This window comes from Amblyraja radiata, chromosome 23 (genome assembly GCF_010909765.2).
Source record: "Amblyraja radiata isolate CabotCenter1 chromosome 23, sAmbRad1.1.pri, whole genome shotgun sequence".
NCBI classification, from domain to species: domain Eukaryota; kingdom Metazoa; phylum Chordata; class Chondrichthyes; order Rajiformes; family Rajidae; genus Amblyraja; species Amblyraja radiata.
In genome coordinates, this window is record NC_045978.1 from 21056493 (window position 1) to 21084432 (window position 27940).

General features: G+C 46.2%; 1 protein-coding gene across 3 annotated transcripts; it reads right to left on the reverse strand.

Moving 5' to 3' along the window:
- Positions 1-151: 151 nt before the first annotated feature.
- On the reverse strand, positions 152-27121 carry sdcbp2 (syndecan binding protein 2). 3 transcript variants are annotated; one of them, XM_033041727.1, is made up of 9 exons: positions 27115-27121; positions 25423-25427; positions 13679-13748; positions 12841-12944; positions 11731-11892; positions 8124-8299; positions 5723-5894; positions 2166-2257; positions 152-1040 (listed from the first exon to the last, which is right to left on the reverse strand). In XM_033041727.1, the coding sequence occupies exons 4-9, from the start codon at positions 12907-12909 to the stop codon at positions 989-991; spliced, it is 723 nt and encodes a 240-aa protein (XP_032897618.1). In that variant the 5' UTR covers positions 12910-12944; positions 13679-13748; positions 25423-25427; positions 27115-27121; the 3' UTR covers positions 152-988. The 3 variants fall into 3 exon arrangements, with proteins under 3 accessions (XP_032897618.1, XP_032897617.1, XP_032897616.1); XM_033041726.1 differs by lacking the exons at positions 25423-25427; positions 27115-27121 and adding exons at positions 14425-14488; positions 18988-19193 and having other exon boundaries at positions 11731-11889; positions 13679-13781; XM_033041725.1 differs by lacking the exons at positions 25423-25427; positions 27115-27121 and adding exons at positions 14425-14488; positions 18988-19187 and having other exon boundaries at positions 13679-13781.
- Positions 27122-27940: the final 819 nt, after the last annotated feature.

Sequence of the window (27940 nt, forward strand, 5' to 3'; positions counted from 1 at the left end):
AGACTAATTGTCATGCAATGTCCTATTTAAGCTCATGTTGAGGGTCTTTGGTTTACAACGTGCTGTATTGCACTTTTACTGCACACAATTCCAATTGCTAATGATTCTTATTGTTTTTTGATCCACAATTATGCTGTTAACCACCTGCTGATTGTAGGTTTAGGTTTATTATTGTTACCTGCACCAAGCTACAGTGAAAAGTTTTGTTTTTGCATGCTATTCAAACAGATCAGATATAATATGCATAGATACAATCAGTTCAAACTCAAGTACAATATGTAGAACAAAGGGGAAGATACAGAGTTCAAGATATAGTTCTTAACATTGTAGTGCGTCAGTTCCATAGACAAAGTCCAATGTCCATAATGGGGTAGTGGTGAGTCGGACACTAACATACCTAATGGAAGGACCGTTCAGAAGCCTGATAAGAGGGGAAGAAGCTGCTCCTGAGTGGTGGTGCACACTTTCAGGCTTCTGTACTATTCCAGATGGGAGCAGGGAGAAGATGGTAAAGTTTATCCTTGATTACATTAGCAAATATAACGCATTGGGAATGCTACCGTGAATTCAATGATGGATCCAACGATGCAGCATAGAAACCAGCCCTTTAACCCACTGAGTCCACAAAGACCATTGATCACCCATTCACACTAGTTTTGTGTTATCCCACTTTCACATCCACTCCCTACACATCAGGGGCAATTTACAGAGGCAAATTAACCTACAAACCCGCATGTCTTTGGGATGTGGGAGGAAACCGGAACACCTGGAAGAAACCCACATGGTCACAGTGATTTAACTGCAAATTGTTAAAAATGACGAGATTTACGGGAGAGAAGGCGAGGCCAGCATGAAGCACGGATTGCTGCAAACCCTCGTCACTTCTAAACAACATACAGATGAGAAGAGAGTTGAGGAGAGGTCAGGCGACAGAAGATGGGTCCACACTCGATCCTCACTGAAGAAGAGCCGGAGTGAGTCCAACGCCTTACACCTCTGGGGTGGAGTGATCCATCCGCGAGACAAGACCAGAGGACATCCTGGAAGAAAAACAACACACCGTTATTTGGGCAACATCCCAAAAGTCGCACATTCCAAAAAGCACGAATATCTTGGAGCAGAGAAGACTGAGGGAGACACACGAGACTGCAGATGCTGGAATTGTGAGCAATTCCAGTGCTGGGTTCAGAAAGTATTGGTTGTGAAACACAAGGGTTTGGATGAGGCGGGTTAGAGGGGATCTTTGGGGACATGGCTGTCACAGAGATGGAATTACCTGGAGAGGTGATAGTGAAGATATGCTCATGATAATCAAGGCATAGTCTACACACCCAATGTTGGTAAATCAAATTAGCGTATAGGTACAAAAGCGGTAGCAGAGACATGGTTGGCTAAAGGACCAGTTTTTATGCTATGTGAACCTATGAGAATAATTGAAAATTATTCAGAGGACCACAAATCAAAAAATTAACAGAGAGCACATAAAAATAGAGGGATTGACCAAAAAGAGGTTGGTTTCAGTTAGTTTAGTTTATTGTCACGTGCAGAGATACAGTGAAAAGCTTTTTGGTGCATGCTAACCAGTCAGCAGAAAGACTACACATAATTGCAATTGAGCTGGCCACAGAGAGAGGACATTTAGTGCAAGGTAAAGTCTGATTATAGATAGTCCGATGGTCTCCAAAGAGGTAGATGATAGGACCGCTCTACATTTGGTAATAGGATGGTTCAGTTGCCTGATAACAGCTGGAAAGAAACTCCCTGAATTTGGAGGTATAAGGAGCATCTTAAAAAGGAAGAAGGCGAGGGGCAATAATGTTGGCATCTACATGGTGGGCTGAAAGGCCACTGTCTACGTTGCACAACTCTGCAGATACAAGGAACTGAAGATGCTAGTTTACACCAAAGAACACAAAGTGCTGTAGTAACTCAGTGGGTGTGGCAGCATCCCTGGAGAACGTGGATAGGTGACGTTTCAGGTCGGGACCCTTCAGATTATTTTGAAAACCAGCAGCTGCAGTTGCTTGTTTCTACAAGGCAGTGAGGGAGCTGGAGAGACCTACAGTTACAGTATCAGAGTAGAAGAACCAGACAGAACTCCAATTGTGTGGTCTCACCAACCACTTGTACAGCTGCATCGTGATGTTCCTGCTGGGCGTACTCACCGTTTAACCATGTGTTCATAGACAGATTTTGGCATGACCGTGAGGGTAACCGTGGTCCCCGCCGTGTCTAAAACGTCCATGATCTGAGAGTCCTGAGAAAAGGAGAACGAATGTGAATATCCTGCAGATAGAGTTGCCTCATAGTGACAGAGATCTGGGTTTGATCCTGACTACGGGTGCTGTCTGTTCTGAATTTATACGTTCTCCCTGTGGCAGCACCTCCATGAAGGGATGTGAAAGAGGAGGATGGTTTAGGAGTTGAATAACAGTGGAGAGGAAGTCATGGCTAATCGGTCTTTCGCTCTCAACAACATTCCATTCTCCTGCTTTCTCCCCATAACCTTTGGCTGAAGAAATTCCTCTATTCTAAAGGTATGCTCTTTTATTCTGAGGCTGCACCCTCTGGACTCTCCCATGAGTGGAAACATCCTTCTCCATATGCACTCTATCCAGGCCATCCCTCTAAACTTAAGTGTGTTCTGGCCCAGAGCCATCAAATACAGAATGCTGCAGATTACGTGAAATGCAATTATAAACTCTGATCTGCCATTATTCCAAACACTGCATTGTAATTACTCGAGATACCAGGCAGCACAGTGGCGCAGTGGTAGCTTTGTTGCCTTATGCCCCTGTCCCACTTAGGAAACCTGAACACAAACCTCTGGAGACTTTGCGCCCCACCCAAGGTTTCCGTGCGGTTCCCGGAGGTTGCAGGTGCTTGCCGGAGGTAGCAGGTAGGGAGACTGACAAAAACCTCCGGGAACCGCACGGAAACCTTGGGTGGGGCGCAAAGTCTCCAGAGATTTCCGTTCAGGTTTCCTAAGTGGGACAGGGGCATAAGAGCGCCAGAGACCTGGGTTCAATCCTGACCACAGAGGGGCTGTTTGTATAGTGTTTGTACGTTCTCCCTGTGACCGCGTGGGTTCTCTCCAGTTTCCTCCCCCATTCCAAGGAGGCACACATTTGTAGATTAATTGGCTTTGGTAAAAAATTATTAATTGTCCCTAGTGTGCAGGATAGAGTTAGTGCACGAGTGATCACTGGTCGGCACAGACTCGGTAGGCCAAAGGGCTTGTTTCCACGCTACATCTCAAAAAGTCTAAGAAAATACTGCAAATATAAGGCACAATTTCCAATTGATGCCCTCACGGGATCATAGCCCTACTTAGTGACAGACACACAAATTGCAGCTTCGTACCTAACTCAGACACTCCAAACATTTTGAGGTTGGAGGAAGTGCACATGAACATTTGTATCACCTGGAAGGGCAGCTGGCGTCCCTGGATGGATGTGAGGAAGTGGGTGTAGGGGCAGATGTTACATCTCTTACAGCTGCAGGTGAAATTATATGTCCACTTCCGGTAGCTGGTGGTCCGGCAACTCTTTTAATCCGGACAAAACTATGAGAAATCCCACCCAGGAAGGCCCCCTGAAAATGTGGCATCTAGGTCTGGTGAGGCGGCCATTTTGACTTCATAGGTACTTCCAAGGCTGATCGGCGGGTTGAATCTGCCCCCTGCAGCCGGGGCTCCGGAACTCTGGCCCGGCCAGAGCTGGCAGATCCGTTCCCATAGCCGACTTCCGAGGCTGAATTTGAAGGCCGGTATCTCAGCTCCTCGGCAGCCTAGGCGGACCATTCCGATACTGTTGGACTCCTCTTGGAGACCCGTTGGTCTGACAAAATGGATAATCCTGAAAGGCTCTGGAATCAAGGGAGCTGGTAAAGAAAAGTGGTGAACGTGTACCTGGGGAGGACGTAGTTTGGGTGGGAAGGGAAAAGCGAACCAATGGAGTTTCAGAGAGCGCGGTCTCTGCAGAAGGTGGAAAGGGGCATCTCCACGATCCCTACCACTGGCAGTGCACACTAACTAGCTTGGCCAAAAAACTGAAGATACAAACATTTTTAAAAGTACAGAGACAGTTTACAAAGACTTTGTGGAAATTCACTCCATGAATGTAAAGCATAAAGTGCTGGAGTAACTCAGTGGGTTAGGCAACACATGTGGAAGGAATGGACAGTCAATGTTTCGGGTTGGAATCTTCCTCGTATGCAGTTCTGGTCGCCCCATTACAGGAAGGACCTGGAGGCTTTGGACAGGATGCAGAGAAGGTTTACCAGAATGATGCCTGGATTAGCTACTGGGGGAGGCTGAACAGACTTAGATTGTATTCTCTGGAATGCTGGATATTGCGGGGTAGACCCAATATAAGGGTTTAAAATTATGAGAACCATGGATAGGATAGACTTGGGGAACCTGCGGCCTTAAGGATGCATGCAGCCTACTAGGCCATTAAGTGCGGCCTTTTGATTGAATCCAAATTTTGTAGAACAAATCCTTTTATTTTTATTTTATTAATATGTTTTTGTTCGTCTTTTATTATTTTTATTTTAATCTTAAAATGAACTATTTAAAATACCAAAGAGTATAAGAAGATTCGACGAAATAATCCTCGCCGGCTGACGGCCACAATTAAAACATTAGTAAGTGATAAGGGCTATTTTAACACCTGTTATGTTCATGATTTAGTTCTAATGCGACTCTAGAATGTACGTTAACCTCCCACAAAAAGCAGTCACAACAAAGTTAAAAGGTTAGTTAACTTTAGAATTAACACCATTTTTTCATTTTCTTGAAGTAAGTACATAGTAGTTAGATTTTGAAGTTTCTTGGATGTGGCCGCATTAGATTACAGCTAACTTAATCTGGCGTTCCAACATGAAAAGGTTCCCCACCCCTGGGGTACACAGTCAGAACCTCTTTCCCAGGATGGAAAAAAATCAAATAGTCAAGGGCATAACTGTGAGCAAAGTTTAAATGAGGTGTGCGGGACAAGTTTTTATTTTTAGACAACGGTGGGTACCTGGGTGGCTTTTCCCAGGGTGGTGGTGGAGACAGATATGATGGTGGTGTTTAAGAGGCCTTTTGATAGGCACATGGATATGGAGGGATATGGGTTATGTGCAGGCAGATAAGAGGTAGTCTTGGCATCGTGTTCAGCACAGACATTGTGGGCCAAAGGGCCTGTTCCTGTGCTATACTGTTCTGTTCTATGCTATTGAGAGGCGAGGTCACTGACCAGGAATATTGGCCATTGCTCCTCTCTCCGCAGATGCTGCCTGACCTGGAATAGATCAGGTAGACGAACAGTCTCTAGCCCAGAGTAGGGGAACCAAATACCAGAGGACATAGGTTTAAGGTAAGGAGGGAAAAGATTTAATAGGAACCTAAGGGTTAACTTTTTCACACAAAGGGTGGTGGGTAATTAGAATGAACTGCTGGAGGAGGTAGTTGAGGCAGGTACTGTCAGAACGTTTAAGAAACATTTCGACAGGTGCATGGATAGGACAGGTTTCGAGGGATAAAGGCCAAACACAAGCAGGTGGGACTAGTGCAGATGGGGCATGTTAGCCAGTATGGGCAAGTTGGGGCAAAGGCCTTGTTTCCATGCTGTATGGCAATGAAGGGCCAAGTATTCCCGGCATTGTAGTTTCATGGTTCCAGCATCTGCTACATTTTTGCCTGTGGATCATTGAAGCTTTGTGGATCACTCCTCACCTTCAGTCCAATGACATTCTGGCCGTTGATCTCGCAGATGTTGTGACCGGTCAGAAGCCCATTCCTGGCGGCCGAACTATCCTTCACAATGGAGGTGATCTTCCCCCGTTTCTGGATGAAGCCAACGTGCCCGCTGCTATTCTTGTGCATCGTGATCGTTCTTTGGAACGGCCTTGAGTGAGAGAAATCATGAGAAGGGTACGTTTGATGTGGGACTGCAACACGTAATTCCCAGAGACAAAGACCAATGTCGGCAATGGGGTAGAGATGAATGGACATTACCCTAACTTAAGGTAGACAAAAATGCCAGAGAAATTCAGCGGGTAAGCAGCATCTATGGAGCGAAGGAATAGACGACATTTCGGGTCGAGACCCTTCCCAGACTACCCTAACTTATGTAGGGACTGTTCAGAGGCTTGATAACAGAGGGGAAGTAGTTCTATGGTCTATTTACCAAGTGTAAGGATCGCCTGTAGCCTTATGCATAGAATGGATGGGCTGTCTCATCTGCTGGTGTGTAGAAAGGAAAAGGGGTCTTTATGGAGACAAGAACCTGGGGGGGTATCGACAGGGTGGGTGTTTGCTCTTGTGGGTGAATCTAGAACTAGGGTTCATTCTTTAACAGTACACTTCGCCCACTCAAGAACAATGAGGTGAATTTGTTTTCCCCTGAGACTTTAGATACAGCGTGGAGACAGGCCCTTCAGCCCACAGTTTCCAGTGATCACCCCGTGCATTAGCACTATCCTACATACTAGGAATAATTTACAGTTTCTAACTGAAGCCAATTACCCTACAAAAATGCAGGAAGGAACTGCAGATGCTGATTTACACTGAAGATAGACACAAATTGCTGGAGTAATTCAGCGGGACAGGCAGCATCTCTGGAGAGAAGAAATGGGTGGCGTTCCTTTCTGGACCCAAAACGCCACCCATTCCTTCTCGCCAGAGATGCTACCTATCCCGCTGAATTACTCCACATTTTGTGTCAACCGACAAACCTGTACATAATTGAAGTGTGGGGGGCAACCGGAGCACCAAATGAAAACCCACACAGTCACAGGGAGGACATGCAAACTCCGTACAGACAGCATCCCGAGGTCAGGTTCGATCTCGGGTGTCTGGCAGTGTAAGGCAGCAACTCTATCGCTGTGCCACTGACTCCCACAGATCTTTGCAACTCTTTTCCTTAAAAGAGTGTTGGACATGGAGTCTTTGTGCAGGACAGGGAGCAAGAACATTCTTGAAGAGCAGTGGGGTGAAAGGCTACCACAGGCGGGCAGGAACAGAGAGCTGAAGTTCCTAGCAGGTCTGTCATGCTCGCATTGAACAAGAGAGCAGGCACGAGGGGCTGAGGGGGTACACCTGCTTGATATCAAGAGTTATGAAGCAGGTATCTCGAGCCAAACACAAAGTGCTGGAGGAACTCAGCGGGTCAGGCAGCATCTGTGGAGGGATTGAACAGGTGATGTTTTGGGTCAGTTCCAAGAAATAAAGACAATGGCTTGCAGTCCAATGAAGTGTACCAACCCAAACTGCCTTCTGTCTGTTCCATCCACAGATGCTGCCTGACCCACTGAGTTACACCAGCACTTTGTTACACCAGCACTTCAGTTTTGGTTAGTTTAGAGATACAGCATGGAAACAGGCCCCTCTGCCCAATGAGACCATGCCGACCCTTAATCACCCCTTCGCACCAGTTCTATGTTATCCCACTTTCTCATCCACTCCCTACACACGAGGGGAGAATTAACATACAAATCTGCACGGTTTGTGGGAAGAATGTGGGAGGAAACCAGAGCACCCAGGAGATCCTCGTGGTCAAAAGGAGAATGCGTAAACTCCACAGAGACAGCACCCAAGGTCAGGTTACAACCTGGGTGTCTGGTGGTCTGAGATAGCAGCTCTACACACTATACTCATTATTTAGCTTTAAGAAGTCTCCAGTACTGTCAGAGAGTTGATTCTTACAGATATTTATGAGGATGAGGGGTGATCTTATAGACGTGTGTAAGATCATAAGGGGAATAGATAGGGCAAATGCAGAGTCTTTTACCCAGAATAGAGGAATCAAGAACCAAAGGACCCAGATGAGGGGGGAGGGGGGAGGTTTAATAGAAACTTGAATAAAAATGTTATTTTACACAAAGGGTGGTGGGTATATAGATCGAGCTGCCAGGTGAGGCAGGTACTATCATAATGCTTAAAAAACATTTGCCCAGGTACATGGATAGGACAGGTTTAGAGGGATATGGGCCAAACGCAGGCAGGTGGGACTAGTGTAGATGGAGCATGTTGGTTGGCGTGGGCACATTGGGCCAAAGGGCTGTTTCCACACTGTATGATGCTATAGTTATGGGGGCTTTGTAACCACAACAGTGCAGTTGGGACATCTTCTCACCGGTCTCGGACAATAAGCAAGATCTTGTCCTCTGGTGCCTGTTTCAGCGCCTTGTGAGCTTTGTCAGTGCTCCAGCCTGTGCACAACTTCCCATCCAGCTGCAAGATCTGGTCCCCGAATCTCAGGCCAACAAGAGAAGCAGGAGAATTAGCCTGCACCAGCTGGACAAAGATTCCCTGAAATAAACAGAGAGAATTAACCATGGTTAAAAGAATCCTGTTTTGATTAGTACAACTGCAGCAGGGAAACAAGCCCTTCAGCTGACTTGTCCATGCCGGCCAACATGTTTACTTTAGCTATGTTTATTGTCACGTGGTGCAGTGAAAAGCTCTTCGTTGCGTGCTATCCGGTCAGCAAAAAAACGCACATGAACAAGCAGGATGAGGAACAGCTTTTTCAACAACACACTTACATTGCTGAACTCGGAGTCCCGTCGCTAGATATCTTTGGTCTCTCCATCCACATTGTTAACCAGTACTCTTCTTACACTAATGTATGCTTGTTCTGTATTTTTATTTTTTTTAATTAATTAATTTATTTTTTAATTCTTATCTTGCACTATGACTATGACCAGACGCTAAACTGCATTTTGTTGTACCTATACTTGTATCTGTGCAATGACAATAAAGTTGAATTGAAATGATCACAATCAAGCCATCCACTGTGTACAGATACAGAATAAAGGGAATAATGTTTAGTGCAAGATAAAGTCCAGTAAAGTCCAATTAAAGATATTCAAAGGTATTCAATCAGGTAGATGGTAGCATGCCGCATCTAAGCTCGTCCCAGTTGCCGGCGTTTGGCCCATATCCCTCGAAACCTTTCTTATCCATGTACCTGTTCAACTGCCTTTTAAATGTTGTTATAGAACCTCCTTTTGCAACTACCTCCTCTGGCAGCTCGTTCTATATACCCACTACTCTCTGAGTGAACATCTTAGTTATCACTTTATATTTTCGAGTCATAGTTACCCTTCATGGAAACAGGCCCTTCAGCCCAACAGTCAAGCGATTTGAATGCAGGAAGTGTGGCAGTAATTTAGTCCCATACCAGCTTTCTGAAGAGGAAATTTGGCAATGTCTCCAAATAATTTTTTACCAGTTTCTACAGATGCACCATTGAAAGCACCCTGTTGAGAGGCATCATATCTTGGTATGGCAACTGCTCTGCCCAACACCACAAGAAATTAGGTGGCACTGTTGCTGTAGAGTTGCTGCCTTAGAGCGCCTGAGACCCGGGTTTAATCCTGACTATGGATGCTGTATGGTGTTTGCACAATCTCCCTGTGACCGCATGGGTTTTCTCTTGGTGCTCCCACACTCCAAAGACGTACAGGTTTGTACGTGAATCATTGGAGTGTGGGAAAAAACCAGAGCACCCGGAGGAAACCCATGCGGTCACAGGGAGAAAGTACAAACTTTGTACATACAGCACCCGTAGTCATGATCGAATCTGGGTCTCTGGTGCTGTAAGGCAGCAACTCCACTGCTGCACCACCCAGCCACCCTGAACTGCATTGAAATATACATGCTAGAATCTTGAGCAAAATCAAAGTGCTGGCGCAACTCAGCAGGTCAGGCAACAGCTGTGCAAGGAAGGGATAGGTGAGGAAATCTGCCATCCTTACCCAGTTTTGCCCCTACGTGACCTCCGATTCACCCCTTGTGGGTCTCGACTGCCCTCTGAGATTACCTGGCAAGCCTCTGAATTACAGGCAATTTACTTCCCCTTTCTGGTCAATTCAAGGTTGGCACTAAAGTCTGGTTCTGCTAGAAACTTCCAGATCCCCAAAACAAACACATAAATAAAACAAACAGGTAAAACTGGTTCCCAGAGCTGTTCTCTAACCGAACAAGGAAACTAGGTATTGCAGGCAGTTCTGGTTGCCACATTATAGGAAGGATGTGGAGGTTTTGGAAGGGGTGCAGAGGATGATCACCAGAATGCTGCCTGGATTAGAGGGTATTAGCGAAAAAGGAGTTGGCTTGGATTGTTTTCTCTGAAACATCAGAGGTTGAGGGGAGTCCTGATGAAGGTTAATAAAATTATGAGAGACATAGATAGTGTAGACAGTCAAGGACAGGGCAAACCTTTTAGGTGAGAGGGTAAAGTTGAAAGGTGATGTGCGGGGCAAATATTTGTTTTTACACAGAAGGTGGCGGGTGCCTAGAATGCACTGCTGCAGGTGGTGTGGATTGGTGTTTAAGAGGCTTTGAGATAGGTGCATGGATATGCAGGGAACGGAGCAATATGGATAACGTGCTGGCAGAGGAGATTAGTTTAGCTTGGCAACATATCCAGCATAGACATTGTGGGCTGAAGGGTCTGTTCCTGTGCTGTACTGTTCTACATTCAAAACAGAAAATAGTTTTGGATGACGCAATGAGGGACCAAATGAGTTATGAAGTGACCTCGGGGGGGTTTAGGGCGGCATTGTAGTGCAGCTGATGATAGAGTTGATGCCTCACAGCGCAGGAGACCCATGTTCAATCCTGATCCCGGGTGCTGTCTGTGTGTGTGGAGTTTGCACATTTTCCCTACAAAAGCATGAGTTTCCACTGGGTGCTGCAGTTTCCTCCCATATCCCAAAGATGTGGGTTTGTAGGTTAACTGGTCCTCTGTAAATTGTTCAACGTGTGAAAGGAGTGGATGAGTAAGTGGGATAACATAGAACTCGTGTAAATGGGTGATCAATGGTCGGCGTGGAATCGATAGGCTGAAGGGCCTGTTTCCATGCTGTATCTCTCTCTGAACTCTCACCTCAGGAATCAGCACAGCTGGTTTCTGAGGAGCAGGAGACTGGGTCAAGTCACCCGGTGTGGAGAGAACAGATCCTGGGCAGGATCTGGTGCCAGGCATGATGGGGTTAACAGGAGGAGATCTTGCATCTTCTGCAAAGAACTACCAAAAGCACAAATGGTGAAATTGGGTGGGAAATGTTGAGGGGAGTTATTAGAACTGTGTAAAATCCCAAATGGTTTTGTCAGCGAGAGGAAAAAAATAACAGTCAGTGACAAAATGACGTGGACTTAAGAGAAGCAAGAACAGGTAAGGGTGGAGATGGTTTAAGTTTATTATCGTCACAGTGAAAAGCTTTGTTCTGCACGCTGTGCATAAAGATCATACTATACGCAAAAACAATCAAGTCAAACTCGAGTACAGTAGATAGAGTGATGGGGAGGATAGAGTTCCAAATATAGTTCTCAGCAATGCAGCGCACCAGTTTCATGGACAATACCCAATGTCTGTAATGGGGTAGAGGTGAAGCGGGTGTACCCCACCTTCTGGAAGGACCGTTCATAAGTCTGATAACGGAGGGGCTGAAACTCTTTCTGAGTCTGGTGGTGGGCGGTTTCAAGCTTTATCTTATGTGGGATGGGAGCAGGGAGGAGGAATGGCCAGCCTGGGATTATATTGATTAGGTAGCTGCTTTTCCAAGACAGCGGAAGTATAGATGGAATCGTTGGTTGGCAGGCCAGCAAAAGATACAGGCATGCAACATGACGGGAAGAGCGAAAGAGCTGGCGAGTCTGTGGTTCAGTGCTACAAGGTTGTACGGCGGGACATTGGGTCCATGGGGGGGGGGGGGGGGGCACGGGGCACTTACTCTGTCGATGGAGCGCAGGCGGAGTCCAACCTTTCTGTCCTGGTCCTTGCAGAGGGTCACCTCGCGGACACCAGCTTTAATCTCCGCCCGGTGGAGCCCCATGTTGTTTCCAGTCACCGGGGCCAACATGTTACCCAGGGTAGACTGACCGCCGGCAACCTGCTGCAGATCAAAACAACAATGAAGAAATTGTAGCTGAGGGAGTGAAAATCAAACTAGATGTAAACTTCCCCATAACCCCAACGGAATCGCCCAAAACCCACTGGTGCCAAATACACGACCAAGACATTTGGTGTTAGTCACAGAGTGCTGGAGTAACTCAGCAGGTCAAGCAGCACCTCTGGAGAAAAAGGATGTGTGGAGTTTCAGGTCGGGACCCTTCTTCAGGTGGTGGGTATATGGAATAAGCAGCCAATATAATCAAATATACCTGCATCTGCACTTTCTTTCTGCACAAGACATTTGGTGTGCTTTGTGACTCCTGGAGGGAATCCAGAGTGGGATTCATTTCGGGAGTGTGTTTCTACAGTGCTAGAGGAACCCAGCAGGTCAAGCAGCATCCGTAGTGGGAAGAGTATAGGAGTAGATTCAGATCTGGACCTTTCTTAACATTGACCGACTCCAACTCAGAAATTTGGTTAGTAAAATGTAAAATTTAACATTCTATATGACTATTGGGTTAGAATGCCGCTTTGGAAAGTGTAGGATCTCGAGTTGGGAAACTTCCTTCACATTTTTCTCACTTAGTTTGTTAATTAACTAACTGTAGAGCCATAGTCATCCAGTACTTTAACAGGCACGTCAGCCAAACCTAGCCATGCCGACCAAGAAGCCCCATCTACACTAGTCTCACCTGCCAGCGTTTGGCCCATATATTCTTCTAAACAGTTCCTATCTATGACCTGTCCAAATGTCTTTTAAATGTTGTTTCAGCATTTAGCGAGAAGGAAAATGGAAATAAAACAAGGAACATTTATCACACACTCCCTCTGACCAGCACGGGTCTCTGGACAAGGCCAGGAACAGTGGCAGTGTTGGGGTGAAGGAGCAGCTGGAGCAAGCTAGGTTGGGCGAGTTCATTACATTCACATGTCCCCATCGGATACTTACCCCAGAGTCAGTGACGGGCACCAAGGACATGTCTTCCTGTAGCTTCTCGCTGTTCAGGTCTAGACCCATGTAGTCACCCAGCTCCTGAAGGTCTGGGTACAGAGCTAACACAAAATGGAAAAGCCATTAGTCAGAAAGCATGAGTGCATGGCCCTTTCCCCTTGCAATGCCACCCCAAATACAGGCGCATTAGAACATAGAACAATACAGCACAGGAACATAATATTTGTGTTGAACATGATGCAGAGTTAAACTGATCCCATTTGCCTGCACATGATCCATATCTCTCCATTCTCTGCACTTCCAGTTGCCAAAGTAGAAGCATCTTAAGCTCCACTATCGTATTTGCCTCCACCACCAACTTTAGCAATGCATTCCTGGTCCCCACTAGTCTCTGTGTAAAAAAACATGCCCCCCACATCTCCGTTAAACATTCTCTCACCTAATGGCTGTACCCTCTGGTGTCGGAAATTTTCACCCCGGGAATAAGATTTGGATTCTCTACCTTATGCCTCTCAAAATTTTATATACATTCATCGTCTCCCCTCAACCTCTAATGTTCCAGAGAAAACAATCCAGGTCTGTCCAACCTCTCCCAGTAGCTGACACCCTCTAATCCAGGCAGTATCCTAGTAAACCGCCTCAGCACCCTCTCCACATATTTCCTGTAATGGGATGAACAGAACATCCCGCAGAGTCACAGAGACATGGTAAAGTGACATCAATGGTGAAAATACAGACCCAAGACACCAAACCAGGATCTGGTTCACGAACTAGAAGTAGAATCTGGAAGAGGGAAATGCAGACATCTATAGAGAGAGCGTTTGCTGCAACTCACCATTTTCAGCAGTGGCTTCAATTGCCACTGGTGTGGCTTCAATTGCCACTGGTGTGGCTTCAATTGCCACCGAGGCCAGTTTGGCTGCAATGGTGGACTGAGCCTGAGGAAAAGACACATTGAGGTCAATGGAGGCACAAGGAACTGCAGATGTTGGTTTCCAATAAAAAAGGCACCAAGTGCCAGAGTAACTCAATGGGCCAGGCAGCATCTCTGGAGAACATGGATATCCATTCTCCAGAGATGCTGCCTAACCCATCGAGTTACTCCAGCACTGAGTTTTTTTTCACCCATGAAGTCAACGATGGACGTACAATAACGTTGCCATCAAGTTGATGTTGGAATAGACAGAGTGAATGCACATGTTTCTGAGTGGTTCTAATAAGCTAGAATACTGTCCGATTCACCTCTACCCCATTTTGGACATTGGACTTTGTCTATGGAACTGTTACGCCACAATGCCAAGAACTATATTCTGCACTCTGTATCTTCCCCTTTACTCTACCTATTGTACTTGAGTTTGGATTAAACGTATGTATGTATAGTATGAACTGCTTTGATTGGATAGCATGCAAAACATAGATGAGATCAATTATTTACGAAATATTCTGAGCTAGGTATTAGCTTGCAATTGACCATGCGCTAGTTAATACAGAGCTGGCCAAGATTGACTGAGTGTTAATCCTCGCCATCATTTGACCCGACTTAAACAACTTCTAAGCTTTACACATTTTGTCAGAACGTACCTCCATTACTTTGGAGACCTTAAGGTCCTCTAGTGATGGATACAGAGCCATCTTTCAGTTCAACCTGTAGGTGGAAATGGACAGAATTGGCAGTTATTGATCCATATTAAAGATATTGAAATTGCACCATCTCAGGAATGAGCCCAATTGACATCAGTTCCATCAGGTGCCTCGAGGCTCTCAGCATGGGGGTCAGGATGTGGTTGGTCAGGTGGACTCTACTGCCCCAACCTTGACCTGTCCACATTCTGCCTGGTGTTATGAATAGTTATTGTTCTGTGGTCAATATATATGACACTTAAACACTCGCGATTCTCTTGCTTCTTGGGTCGGATGCAGAGGGCCAACTGCACCCAAGACTGTGTCAAGGTGTTGGGGTTTGGGGCAGCTCACTCAGCATTCCAGTTCAGATAGGGTCATAGACAAAGATAGATAAATATAGCATGGAAACAGGCCCTTTTGTTCATGCTGACCAAGTTAGTATTCTGGGCTAGTCCCAATTGTCTGCATTTGGCTCATTGCCCTCAAAACCCTTCCTATCCTAATATCCTTTGAAAGTTGTAATCATGACTGCTATTATAGGCAAGTACCGATGGGCACTACATCAAATCCAGCTTGATATTTCTTTCACAGTTTAACAAAACCCACCCCTGTACCTCGCTCCTCTTCCTATTATCTGTCAGAGTTATTTCAGTGATTGGAAAAACTGCTTGAAAATATCTTCCAAGTAAAATCTTCCAGAAGGTCTCGTTCATGTTTCAGCTTGTTTGAACAACTCTACACTGTGGAAAAACATCCGGGCGCACTGATCAGTTCTGATTTTTGTAGCAAATTCTGAATGTCCATCTCATCATCAATAACAACAAGGGTTGCAAGAGCTTTGGGCTGACAAATGGTAGAGGAAAATACACAATTAATGGCAAGACCCTTCACAACATTGATGTAAAGAGTGATCTTGCAGTTTGTCCATAAATCCCTGAAAGTGGAAACTGGAGTACACTTTACACTTTGGAGATACAGCGTGGAAACAGGTCTTTGGGCCCACCAAGTCCATGCCGACCAGCGATCACCCTGTACACCAGCACTATCCTGCGCACTAGGGACTAGTCACCACATTACAGGAAGGATGTGGAGCAGAAAAGGTTTACCAGAACGATGCCTGTTTATTGGCTACAGGGAGAGATTGGGCAGACTTAGATTGTTTTCTCTGGATTGCCGGAGGTTGCAGAGAGACCTGATAAAAATGTATCAAATTATGAGAGGCAGAGATAGGATCAGAAAGTTTTTTTCTCCCAGAAGGAAGTATTAAAGACAAGAGGGTATAGCTTTAAGGTGAGAGGTGTCATGTTTAAAGGAGATGTGCTGGCAAGTTTTGTTTTCAAAATGGTGGTGGAGGCAGATACAGTATGATAGCATTTTAGATACTTTTAGATCAGCACATGTATATGGATTACGTGCAGGCATATAAAACATTTGTCTTGGCGCCATGTTTGGCAAAGACATTGTGGGCCAAAGGGCCTGTTCCTGTGCAGTAATGTTTTACGTTCTATGTAGGGAAGGAATGGTAATGGATTTGAGTCATTAATGGATGGTGGTTCAGGCACACTGGTTCCTCTTATCATCCCACAGTTGTTGAACACAAATGGTTTGGTGGAATTTAATTTTAAATAATTTCTTCTTTAAGCTTGAAAGGGTTCAGAAAAGATTTATGAGGATTTTGCCAGGAATAGAGGGTGTGAGCTATAGGGAGAGGTTGAGTAGGCTGGATCTCTATTCCATGGAGCGTAGGAGGATGAGGGGAGATTTTATAGAGGTATACAAAATCATGAGAGGAATAGATCAGTAGATGCACAGTCTTTTAGCCAGAGTGGACCAGAGGACATAGGTTCAAGGTGAAGGAGAAAAGATTTAATAGGAATCCGAGAGGTAACTTTTTCACACAGACGGTGGTGAGTGTATGGAACAAGCTGCCAGAAGAGGTAGTTGAGGCTGGAACTATCCTATTATTTAAGAAACAGTTGGACAGGTACATGGATAGGACAGGTTTGGAGGGTTATGGACCAAGCGCAGGCAAGTAGGACTAGGATAGCTGGGACATTGTTGGCTGGTGTGGGCAAGTTGGGCCGAAGGGCTTGATTCCACACTGTAATAATCTATGACTAAATGCATCCGAGCCAGTTTCAGTCATGCAAATGGCACACTGATATAATCAAGTCTGAATGTATTGTAACTCTGCTTCCTGTTTCTTCACACCCGTGACTCCAGTCTCCCTCCCACAGTGCACTATTGCAGGGAGAGGCACAAGGAACTTTTCAATCTGGCGGTGTGAGGGTGGTGGGTATTTGGAACGAGCTGCGAGAGGAGGTAGTTGAGGTACAATATCAACAGTTAAAAGACACTTGGATTAAAACAGTTAAAAGTGCATGGATGGAAAAGATTTAGAAGGATATGGGCCAAATGCAGGCAGGTGGTACATGTGTAGATGGGACATCTTGGTCGGCATGGACAAGTTGGGCCGAAGGTCCTGTTTCCATGCTGTATGACTCTATAACTGCAGGATGCTGGAATCTTGAGCAAAACACAAAGTGCTGGAAGAACTCAGCTGGTCAGGCAGCATCTGAGGAGGGAATGGACGGACAATGTTTTGGACTGGGACACTTCCTTTGGCATGGTGAGCCAAACCTATAGCACTCAATGGATCACAGTAACACAACCTACTTCCCAACTATCCATTTAAATGTGTTTATTAATCTGTTATTGATTGTGAATCAATAACCAATGATGAAAGCTGGCACTTCACCAGGGGAATGGAGTTTGCCTGCCCCCTGTACCACAGCAACAAATGAACTGCAACAGTAACGTATCACATCAGAAAATCTTTGCCGACCAATGATCACTCATACACTAGTTCGATCCTACAATTTACAAAAGCCGATTAACCTACAACCTGCACGTCTTTGGAATGTGGGAGGAAACCGGAGCATCCAGAGAAAACTCATGCAGTCACACGGAGAACATACAAACTCTGTACATATAGCACTGCACCGGTAGTCAGGATCGATCCCCGGTCACCGTAAGAGGCAACAACTCTACTGCTGCGCCACCCTCTAAATTGGGCAATTCAGTGCTGTTCCCATAATGTATGACTCCCCGACTGAGGTTGCTTAAGGGGCAGGTCAGAAGTGTGCAAAGCCTGCAGGCCAGGGGGAGTGGGGTGGGAGGGGGTGGTGTTTGGGAAGGAGATGAGAAGAGGTGTTGGGATGGATGTAAGCAGTTGGTTACTGCTGCTAAACCAAGGACATCATGATCAGGACATCAGGAAGGTCCCAACCCAAAAACGTTGTCTATCCATTCCCTCCTCTGCTGAGTTCCTCCAGCACTTTGTGTTTTGCTCAAGATTCCAGCATCTGCAGCTCCTTGTGCCTGTTTTGTTTACATCCACAATGAGGCAGTTGTTCAGGGTAGTGACGTCTAGCTGTATATAATGGGTTTACGACAAAAATAGTTTACGCCCTTAATAAATATTTATAAATGAATCATTCCAATTAAACGCTTAATAAACATCAAGACACAAGAAACTGCAAATGAGGAACTCAGCCGGTCAGGCAGCATCTGTGGAGGGAATGGACAAGTGACATTTTGGGTCAGGACCCTTCCTCAGATTGGTGGAATAGGGGAGAAAGCTGGAATAGTGGGGGCATGGCAAGTCCTGGCAAATGATAGGTGGATACAGGTGAGGGGGCATTTGGGTGGATTTGTGACAAAGGCTAGAGGTGATAAGGAGACAAAAAGCTGTCAGTGGAGGAAGAGTGAGCAGGCGGGTGTGGTGGGAATGAGGAAGAGGGTGGGTCAGTGATCTATTGCTTGAAATTGGAGAATTCAACATTCATGCCATTAGGTTGCAGGTTGTAGGGTTTTTTTTAAATAACCGTAAAATCGTGAATCTCGGCTGGTTTACACCCTTTAGAACGAATGACTTTTATTTTACAACTTAAACAACCTGTTCACTGGATGTATTCACAGTTTAACTATTCCTTCCCATTTTAAAACAGACATTTATTTGACAGGCTTGGAATGCGCATTTCCAAATAAATTCTTTCAAAGGGAATTTGACAACTCCCAAAGAAGACACAAGGAACTACAGTTGTTGATTTACAAAAAAAGACACAGTGTGCTGGAGTGACTCAGCGGATCAGGTAGCACCTGTGGAGAATATGGATAGGTGACGTTTCGGGTCGGAAACCCTTCTTCAAACTGGGGGTGGAGGAGAGAAAGGTGGAGGAAGGGGGTACTGGATAAAACCAGGCAAGTGGATGCAGGCGGAGAAGGAGAGGGATTGTTTCTGCTTTACAGCGCCAGAGACTCGGGTTCGATTCTCATCTCGGGCGCTGTCTGTACGGAGTTTGGTAAAACCGTGTGGGTTTCGTCCCACACCCCAAAGACGTACAGGTTTGTAGGTTAATTGGCTACTGTAAATTGTCCCCTGTATGTAGGATAGTGCTCGTGTACGGGGACTCGGAGTTTCCATGCTGTATCCCTAAAGGGAGGAAAGATTGGACTTACCTGTGAGGGCAGCGACTCGCAGTCGATCTGACTCTCCGCCCAACCTGATGCACAGACACACTTGACCGCCCCTGTTGTGAAGCTGCAGGCTCCGCTCTAAATTCTTTGCTGCGAAAGAGGAAACAGGAAGGAATCGACCGAGGGGCAGGTCCTGGAGTGAGGTGGGCTGGCTCCCTCGATAATGTATTCACTCTAATGCACTCCACCCGAGACACGTTTTGACGATTGGCGTTTGACTCAGACTGGGCGTGGGTTCCCCTGGAGTGAAAAAGGACACAAAGTGCTGGAGTAACAAGAGCGTTCTGTCACAAACAGAACAATGACATTCTTACTTGCAGCAGCACAACAGAACATGTAAACATGATAGTCTGTAAAAACATACCAAAATGAAAAAAAGTTCGGTATAATATACTCTTGTATGTATATGTAGATGTATATATGTAGATATCTACAGCTATATATACATACATACATACATACACAAATACATACACACAATATATACATACACATAAAACAAACAAACAAATTGCCCCCAAGTCTATATAAACTTTTTGCTGTTGTTTATTATGGTGTTTCCTGAACAGGAGAGGTTCAGAGAGACATGGGCCAAATGCAGGCAAATGGGATTAGTTTAGCTGGGGTATCTTGGTACAAGTTGGGCCGACGGCCCTATTTCTGTCATGTTTGACTCTGCTTGGCTGGATAGCATGCAGAATAAACTTCTCACTGCATCGTTGTACACGTGACAACATATAAATTAGGTGCCTGTGCACATAAACTAAAATTTAGACTCTGATCAACTCGGCTATATCATTTCAGGAAGTTGTTGTATATACGGCTGTGGTATTTACTATCAAGTATGGAAATATTAAGGTACACAAAAATGCTGGAGAAACTCAGCGGGTGCAGCAGCATCTATGGAGCGAAGGAAATAGGTAACGTTTCGGGCCGAAACCCTTCTTCAGACTGATAGGGGGTGGCAGGGAGAAGGAAGGAAAAAGGAGGAGGAGGAGCCCGAGGACTGGGGGATGGGAGGAGACAGCTCGAGGGCTAAGGAAGGGGAGGAGACAGCAAGGGCTAACAAAATTGGGAGAATTCAATGTTCATGCCCGCCGGATGCAGGCTCCCCAAGCGGAATATGAGGTGCTGTTCCTCCAATTTCCGGTGTTGCTCACTCTGGCAATGGAGGAGACCCAGGACAGAGAGGTTGGAGTGGGAATGGGAGGGGGAGTTGAAGTGCTGAGCCACCGGGAGGTCAGGTAGGTTCTTGCGGATCGAGCGGAGGTGTTCGGCGAAACGATCGCCCAACCTCCGCTTAGTCTCACCGATGTAGATCAGCTGACATCTAGAGCAGCGGACGCAGTAGATGAGGTTGGAGGAGATACAGGTGAACCTCTGTCGCACCTGGAACGACTGCTTGGGTCCTTGAATGGAGTCGAGGGGGGAGGTAAAGGGACAGGTGTTGCATTTCTTGCGGTTGCAACGGAAAGTGCCCGGGGAGGGGGTGGTACGGGAGGGAAGGGAAGAATTGACAAGGTAGTTGTGGAGGGAGCGGTCTTTGCGGAAGGCAGATATGGGGGGAGATGGGAAGATGTGGCGAGTGGTGGGGTCACGTTGGAGGTGGCGAAAATGACGTAGGATTATTTGTTGTATGTGACGGCTGGTGGGGTGAAAGGTGAGGACTAGGGGGACTCTGCCCTTGTTGCGAGTGCGGGGATGGGGAGAGAGAGCAGTGTTGCGGGGTATGGAAGAGACCCTGGTGCGAGCCTCATCTATGGTGGAGGAGGGGAATCCCCGTTCCCTGAAGAATGAGGACATTTCAGATGCCCTGGTGTGGAACGCCTCATCCTGGGAGCAGATGCGGCGTAGGAATTGGGAGTGGGGGATGGAGTCCTTACAGGAGGCAGGGTGGGAAGAAGTGTAGTCCAGATAGCCATGGGAGTCATTGGGTTTGTAGTGGATGTCGGTCAGAAGTCTATCACCTGCGATGGAGATAGTGAGGTCAAGGAATGGTAGGGAAGTGTCGGAAATAGTCTTCCTATAGATGTATAGATGTAAACACCATAATAGAAATAGAAATATTAAGCTTTTGACCCAACTTGCCCACACCGACCAACATGCCCCATCTCCACTAGTCCCACCTGCCTGATTTTGGCTCGTATCCGTCTAAATCTACCCTATCCCATGTACCTGCCTAAATGTTTCATAAATGTTACAATAGTATCTGCCTCAACTATCTCCTCTAGCAGCTTGTTCAACACACCCACCATCCTTTGAATAAAAAAGTTATCACTCAGGTTCCCATTAAATCTTTCCCCCCAAATCTTAATCCTGTCCTCTGGTTCTCGATTCTACTTCTAGCAGTATCTGAGGAGGAATGTGCTGGTGTTGCAGAGGGTCCAGAGGTTAACAAGGATGATCCCAGGGATGGTTGGGTTAACATATGATGAGCGTTTGATGGCATTGAACCTGTACTCAGTGGAGTATAGAAGGATGAGGGGAGATATCATTGAAACTTACCAAATAGTGAAAGGCCTGCATAGTGGATGCGGAGAGGGTGTTTCCACTAGTGGGAGAATCTAGGACCAGAGGGCACCGCTTCAATATAAACGGATGTACCTTTTAGAAAGGAGATGATAAATTTCTTTAGCCAGAGGGTGGTGAATCTGTGGAATTCATTGTAGTCAGCTATGGAGGCTAAGTAGTATTTTTTAAAGCGGAGATTGACAGGTTCTTGATTAGTAAGGGAGCCAAAGGTTACAGGTAGTACAGGAGAATAGGATTGTGAGGGAAAGATAGATCAGCCATAATTAAATGGCAGGGTAGACTCAATGGGCTGAATGGCGTCATTCTGCTCGTATGACATGAATGTCTGATACAGAAGCTTGAAAGCTCTGACGCCAGGATTAAGTAGTTTCCTTGCCACTGCTATCTGCCTAAACCATCCTTTTATAACCTCCTTCCTGGAGATGCTGCCACTCTTAACTCTACCTCACTTAGTTTTTTGCATTGTTCTTTAATATGTTTGTTACACCAATTTGGATTGCACTACAATCTTCGCTATTCTGGTGTTTTGCATTCATGATTGTATTTATCATTACTGTATGTATACTGTTTATTCTGTGAGCTTCATGTGAACCAGGAACGGCAATCAATATCAAAACATTGGGGACACACAAATTATTTGGCGCATGTGCACACACACGCGAGGCTTCAGCCGTGGGCCCTGTGGATGGTAACATAGGGAGCTGACCTGGTTGGTGACAGACTCCGAACTCCAGCAACGTCCGCCCCGAATCGTGGGGCTTGAATCGGCCCGTTCGCAGGGCCTTTCATTGCCTGGCGCGGCTTAAAACCGGCCGTGGGATCTTCCATCGCCCGGTGGGGGCTTCAACATCGGGAGCCTCGATTGCCTCGATGCAGCTATTTGACCGCGGGGCGGTGGAAGATCCCGTGGTCGATTTTAAGCCGTGCCGGGCGATGAAAGGCCCCACAAACGGGCCGATTTAAGCTCCGCTCTATGATCTTTGCTCCACCAGGACGTCTCCCTCCTCCAATCACCGCGCTCTATCCTCAGTCCGCCTCTGACCGACACATCCCTCCTCCAATCATCGCGCTGAATCATCATGTCCCGCCACCCCCCATTGCCTGCTGACCGACGTCTCTCTCGTCCAATCGGCACCCTCAACCATCAGTCCCATCCCCACTGCCTCGCTGAAAGCGGAGATTTTGAATAGATTTTTTTTCACCGAATTTCAAAATCCGGATTACAAAACACGAGAGGGATTGCCCCCCTCTCAAAACATGGAGGGGAGGTGTCTCGCCGCCCCCCCGGATTTCCGCCCATGATGTGCATCCTTGTGTATATGGCAATAAACTAATCTGAATCTGAATCTCTTATCGCATTTAAAATGTAAGTGGACATGCAGTTGAAAAATTGGGACCCCGAAGGCCAGACCAGCGTGGGAAGATGAAATTAGCCAAGGTAGCTCACTTTTGTGCCGGTGTTTGCACGATGATCAAATGATTCCCCCGTGCAGTGTTCTGCATGAATATTTTATATTTGTGGGATCACTTGCAGCAGTAATTGATCAGATCATCATTTTTTTAACCTAGTGCGTAGGAAGGAACTGCAGATGCTGGTTTATACCGTAGACACAAAATGCTGGAGTAACTCAGTGGGTCTGGCAGCATCTCTGGAGAAAAATAGGTGCGTTTCGGTTCTGAAGAAGGCTTAGAAACAGAGAGAAATAGGTGCAGTGGTAGGCCATTCGGCCCTACGAGCCAGCACTGTTTCATTATGTTCTGTCTCTATCTGGACTATACATAATGGACGATTAAAGCAGTCTTGCTTACTTGAACTTTATTGTCTTTGTGCAGTCATCATCCGAACTGGGCCGCGCCCCCGGTGTCCCCTCTAAACCAGTCCCCCGTACAAAAGTACTTAAATAAACAATCCTATTGTTACATCTTTCTTTTTCTTTTTTCAAGTTAGTCTCTTTCCCTTAGGTATTATGTGCAACACTTGTACCATATGCTCTGCTCATTTACAACAGATCTAACAACATAAGCAATAATAAATCAACAGTTCAAAACATCCGTTTTCCAACAAGTGCATCAACAACACATTTTCATTTTTTTCTTTTTTCCCCATAGTCCATACTCTAATCACTGAGTATAGTCTGTCAGGTAGCGGGGTCTGACAACTTGTCGACCTGACCTGGTGACTGTGGTGACAACTTGTCGACCTGACCTGGTGACCGTGTCTTTGTTCTCTGCTGGGCCATCTGGCGGTATGGCCGCCTCAGTCACTGTTGGTGTGGGTGTGTTTTGTGTTGGTGTGAGCGTGGTGAGATTGTGTCTGAGGTGGCGACGATTTCGTCTCAGAACATCTCCTGACTCTAACTCCACCTCATACGATCTATGGCTCACCTGTTGGACCACTCTCGCTGGTCTCCAACCCTTGTGAGTGTCACAGGGCTGTACTCTCACACTGTCCTCTCTTTTCAGAGTGTCCATGTCTTTTGCTGTGCGGTTGTAGTACTTTTCCTGTCTCTGTCTGTTGTATTTCAGTCCCTGTTCGTCGTGTGTCACCTCTGGCTTCAGCAGAGTGTCCTTTGTGGGAAGCAGGGTCCTGGTCCTCCTGCTTAGGAGTCTCTGTGCCGGGCTTGTGTTGAGGCCCTGGCTCGGTGTGTTGCGATGATCCAGCATTGCCAAGTACGGATCCTGTCTCGCTGCTGCAGCCTTCAGCATCAGGCGCTTGGCTGTCTTTACCGCTGACTCCGCCTTCCCGTTACTCTGCGGGTATCCCGGCGACGATGTCCTGTGTTCAAAGCCCCACTTCTGGCTGAAGTGCTGAAACTCTTGTGATGCATACTGGGGTCCGTTATCCGAGATAACAATGTCAGGAATCCCCTGTCGGGCAAAGTGGGCCTTGAGTTTTTTGATCACTGTGTTGCTCTTAGTGTCAGGTAGATAATCGACCTCCCAAAAGTTTGAATAATAATCTACTGTTATCAGATAGTCTTTATTGTGAAAGGAGAAAAGGTCCGTTCCTACCTTGGCCCAGGGTCTGCTGGCCATGTCATGTGGATGTAGTGTCTCTCTTTGTTGCTTTGGGTCCACTGACCTACATATGTCACATTTGGCGATGAAGGTCTTGATCTCCTCGTTCATTCCAAGCCAGTATACACACTCCCTTGCTCGCCTCAGACATCCTTCTACTCCCAGGTGAGAGGAGTGGATCCTGTGAGTGATGTCCACCCTGAGTGCGTCAGGTATCACGGCTCTGTCTCCTCGGAACACTATGCCGTCCTGGAAACTCAGTTCATCTTGGAAAGTGTGGTAGTGCCCGATGTCACTTGGTAAGTCCTTTTTTCTCTTGGGCCACCCTGACAGTATTCTGTTTGCCACACTCTGTAACTTTGTGTCATCTTTTGTTGCAGCCCTGATGGCACTCAGCCTCTCTGCTGAAATGGGTAGGTAGCTGACCATGTTCACAGTCTCTATATCTGTCTCACTCTCTCCCTTAGTGCTCTCTGGTAAGTATGCTCTACTCAGCATGTCTGCAAGTAGCATGTCCCTGCCTGGAACATAGGTCACACTGATATCACACTGCTGCAGCCTGAGTAGCATTCTCTGCAGTCTCTTAGGTGCACTAAGTAATGGCTTTCTGTGTATATTTTCTAGAGGCTTGTGGTCGCTTTGTACTGTGACCTCTCTACCATAAGTATACTGATGGAACTTTTCCATCCCAAACACTATGGCTAAGCATTCTTTCTCTATTTGGGCATAGCCCCTTTCAGTTGGTGTGAGTGCACTACTACCAAATGCTACCTGTTTACCTTTCTGTGTCAGGGCGGCCCCCAGTCCCGTGTCAGTTGCATCACACTGAAGTGTCAACTCCTTTTCCTTGTTGTAGTACTGTAGAACTGGTGCTTTAGCGATTTTTTCTTTCAGTCTTTGAAACGCCCCTTCTTGGATGTCCGTCCATTCCCACATGTTCTCCTTGCGCGTGAGTTGTCTCAGAATCTCAGAGTCATCTGAAAGGTGGTCATAGAACTTAGAAAGATAGTTGACCATCCCAACTAATCTCTGTACCCCTTTCACGTCCGTTGGCCTTGGCATCTCTCTGATTGCCCGTACTTTCTCTGGGTCAACCCTCAGTCCCTCGGCCGTGAGCAGATGACCTATGTAGGGTACCTCTTTTTGTCTGAGCTTGAATTTGTCCGCGTTCAGCTTGATGTTGCGCTCTCTGCACCTGGTTAGAAAGCGTCTGACTTTCTCGTCGTGGTCCTTTCCTGCCTCCTCTTGTGTTGCTCCTTCCCCCGTGATTAACACATCATCTGCTATGATGCAGACTCCTGGGAGGCCCTCCAGGGCCTGCATGAGCTTTCTTTGGAACACTTCAGGTGCTGGGCTTATTCCCATCGGCATCCTTAGCCAACGGAAGCGGCCAAATGGAGTGGCGAATGTGGTAAGGAAGCTTGACTCTTCCTCTAGTTTGACGTGCCAGAAGCCTTGCTTCACGTCGCAGACTGTGAATACTTTTGCCTTTGACATCTCCGGCAGGATGTCATCTATAGTTGGGAGTGGATAGTGACTTCTTTTTAGTGCCTGATTCAGGGGTTTTGGGTCTATACAGATCCTCAGCTTCCCATTAGGTTTTCTCACTGCGACCATGCTACTGATCCAGTCAGTGCTGCGTTCCACTGGTGTGATTATCCCTCTTCTCTCTAGATCTTTGAGTTCCTCTTGTAGAGGTGTCATCATAGCTACAGGCACTCTGCGCTTTGGCAGTTTCACTGGCAGTACTCTTGCATCTATCTCTATTCTATATTCACCCTCCATGCAGCCATCTCCGGTGAACACATCCTCAAACTCTTCATTTATTTTGTCCATGGTCACGTGTTTGCCACTTTCTCCCTTTGTCACCGGGCTCGGCTCTTTCTTCACTATGTTGTCTATAGCCAGAATATTCTCGTACTGTACTTTTATCAACTTCATTGCCTCGCTGGCTTTTCTGCCCAGTAAAGGGATTCTGCTACTCTGGTCAACCACTTGAAACTCTAGTCGGTACAGCTTGTTGTTTCTGACCTTAACCTTACATGTACCCAGAGGAGTCAACTTGGTCTTGTTATACATCACTAGCACCTTCTCAGTGTGCTCTAACTGTGTGTCTGGGTTTAGTAGATCGATGGGGATATTACAGGTGGCCCCAGTCTATCTGGAAGTCAACTAACTTTTCCCCTATCTTCCTCGTCAAACTGTATGATCATTGAACTCACTGTGGTCCTCGTTGAAGGGCTAGCACTCGACAAAGTTGCCCAAAGTTCTCTGCCTTTTTCTCCGATGAGATAGTTGAATAGCTTGACTTTTGTGGTCTCTTCGGCGTCTGGCATGGTAAGGTCTATGTACAGTGTGAACTCCTCCTTCCAACTTTTCTATGACTTCGCCAAGTTGTTGGAGTCCAAAACCAAAGTTCCAGGGGGTTTTAGCCCTTCCATCGCTGTCAGCTAGCTGTTGTTTTTTTCTTTGCCGATGCTGAAGGCTAACTGCTTATCTTTTGTGCTTTGTTGTGTCTTTGGTGTGCTGTTGGCTACGGGCCCACTGAAAACAAGCTACTGGCTTCAATTGTTCAACTACATTTTTGGGGTATTGCTTGAGGGACACACACTGGGGTAATTCCCCGAGTTTTTAAAATGCTGTATTATGCCACTTTTGTAAACTTTTTTGCTCTAGTAAACTAGTTTGACCATTTGATGAAAAAAATGCAACATATGTACACATTTTAAAATGCAAGGGGATTTGATATATGCTTTTGTTTATCAGCATTTAGCCTTATTCTATATACAATCTGAGATTTTCAGAACTTAATAATAGTTTTTTTTGTCTCCTTGTTTTTGTTGCCAGCCAGTATGATGTCATCTTGGCTACAGTACAGCAAACCAAAATCGAACATGACAAAACATCCAACAAGGACAAGTTTTCACGCAAAAATAATTTCTCCACAAAGACCTTGAATTGAACTCAGTCCAAATGGCTTAACAACAGGAAGAAAAGCTGTGATCTGGAATATCCTGTACGAAAGGATGCCAGTTGCAAATACAATAGTAGTTACAGATGGGAATTGGATAATCACTCAAGGGGAAAATCTTTCAAGAGTTAAGGAAGGGTAATAGAGTCGCCCAGTTAACCCCATGCTGTCAGAGGTGATGTTGTTACGATGTCTCTGATCTGCTTGGAAGGTGGGAATGTGCTGAGCAAGAACTAGATTTTGCTGGTGACCACGCAAAAGCAAGTGACTGGATGAAAGGTGACAGAACAAGCTAGGAGATTTAAAATGCCTTGAGTTGTTTTTGTCATTTCAGCAGATCCCTTCCACAAGAAATGCAGGAAGGAACTGCAGATGGTGGTTTTTACCAAAGATAGACACAAAATGCTGAAGTAA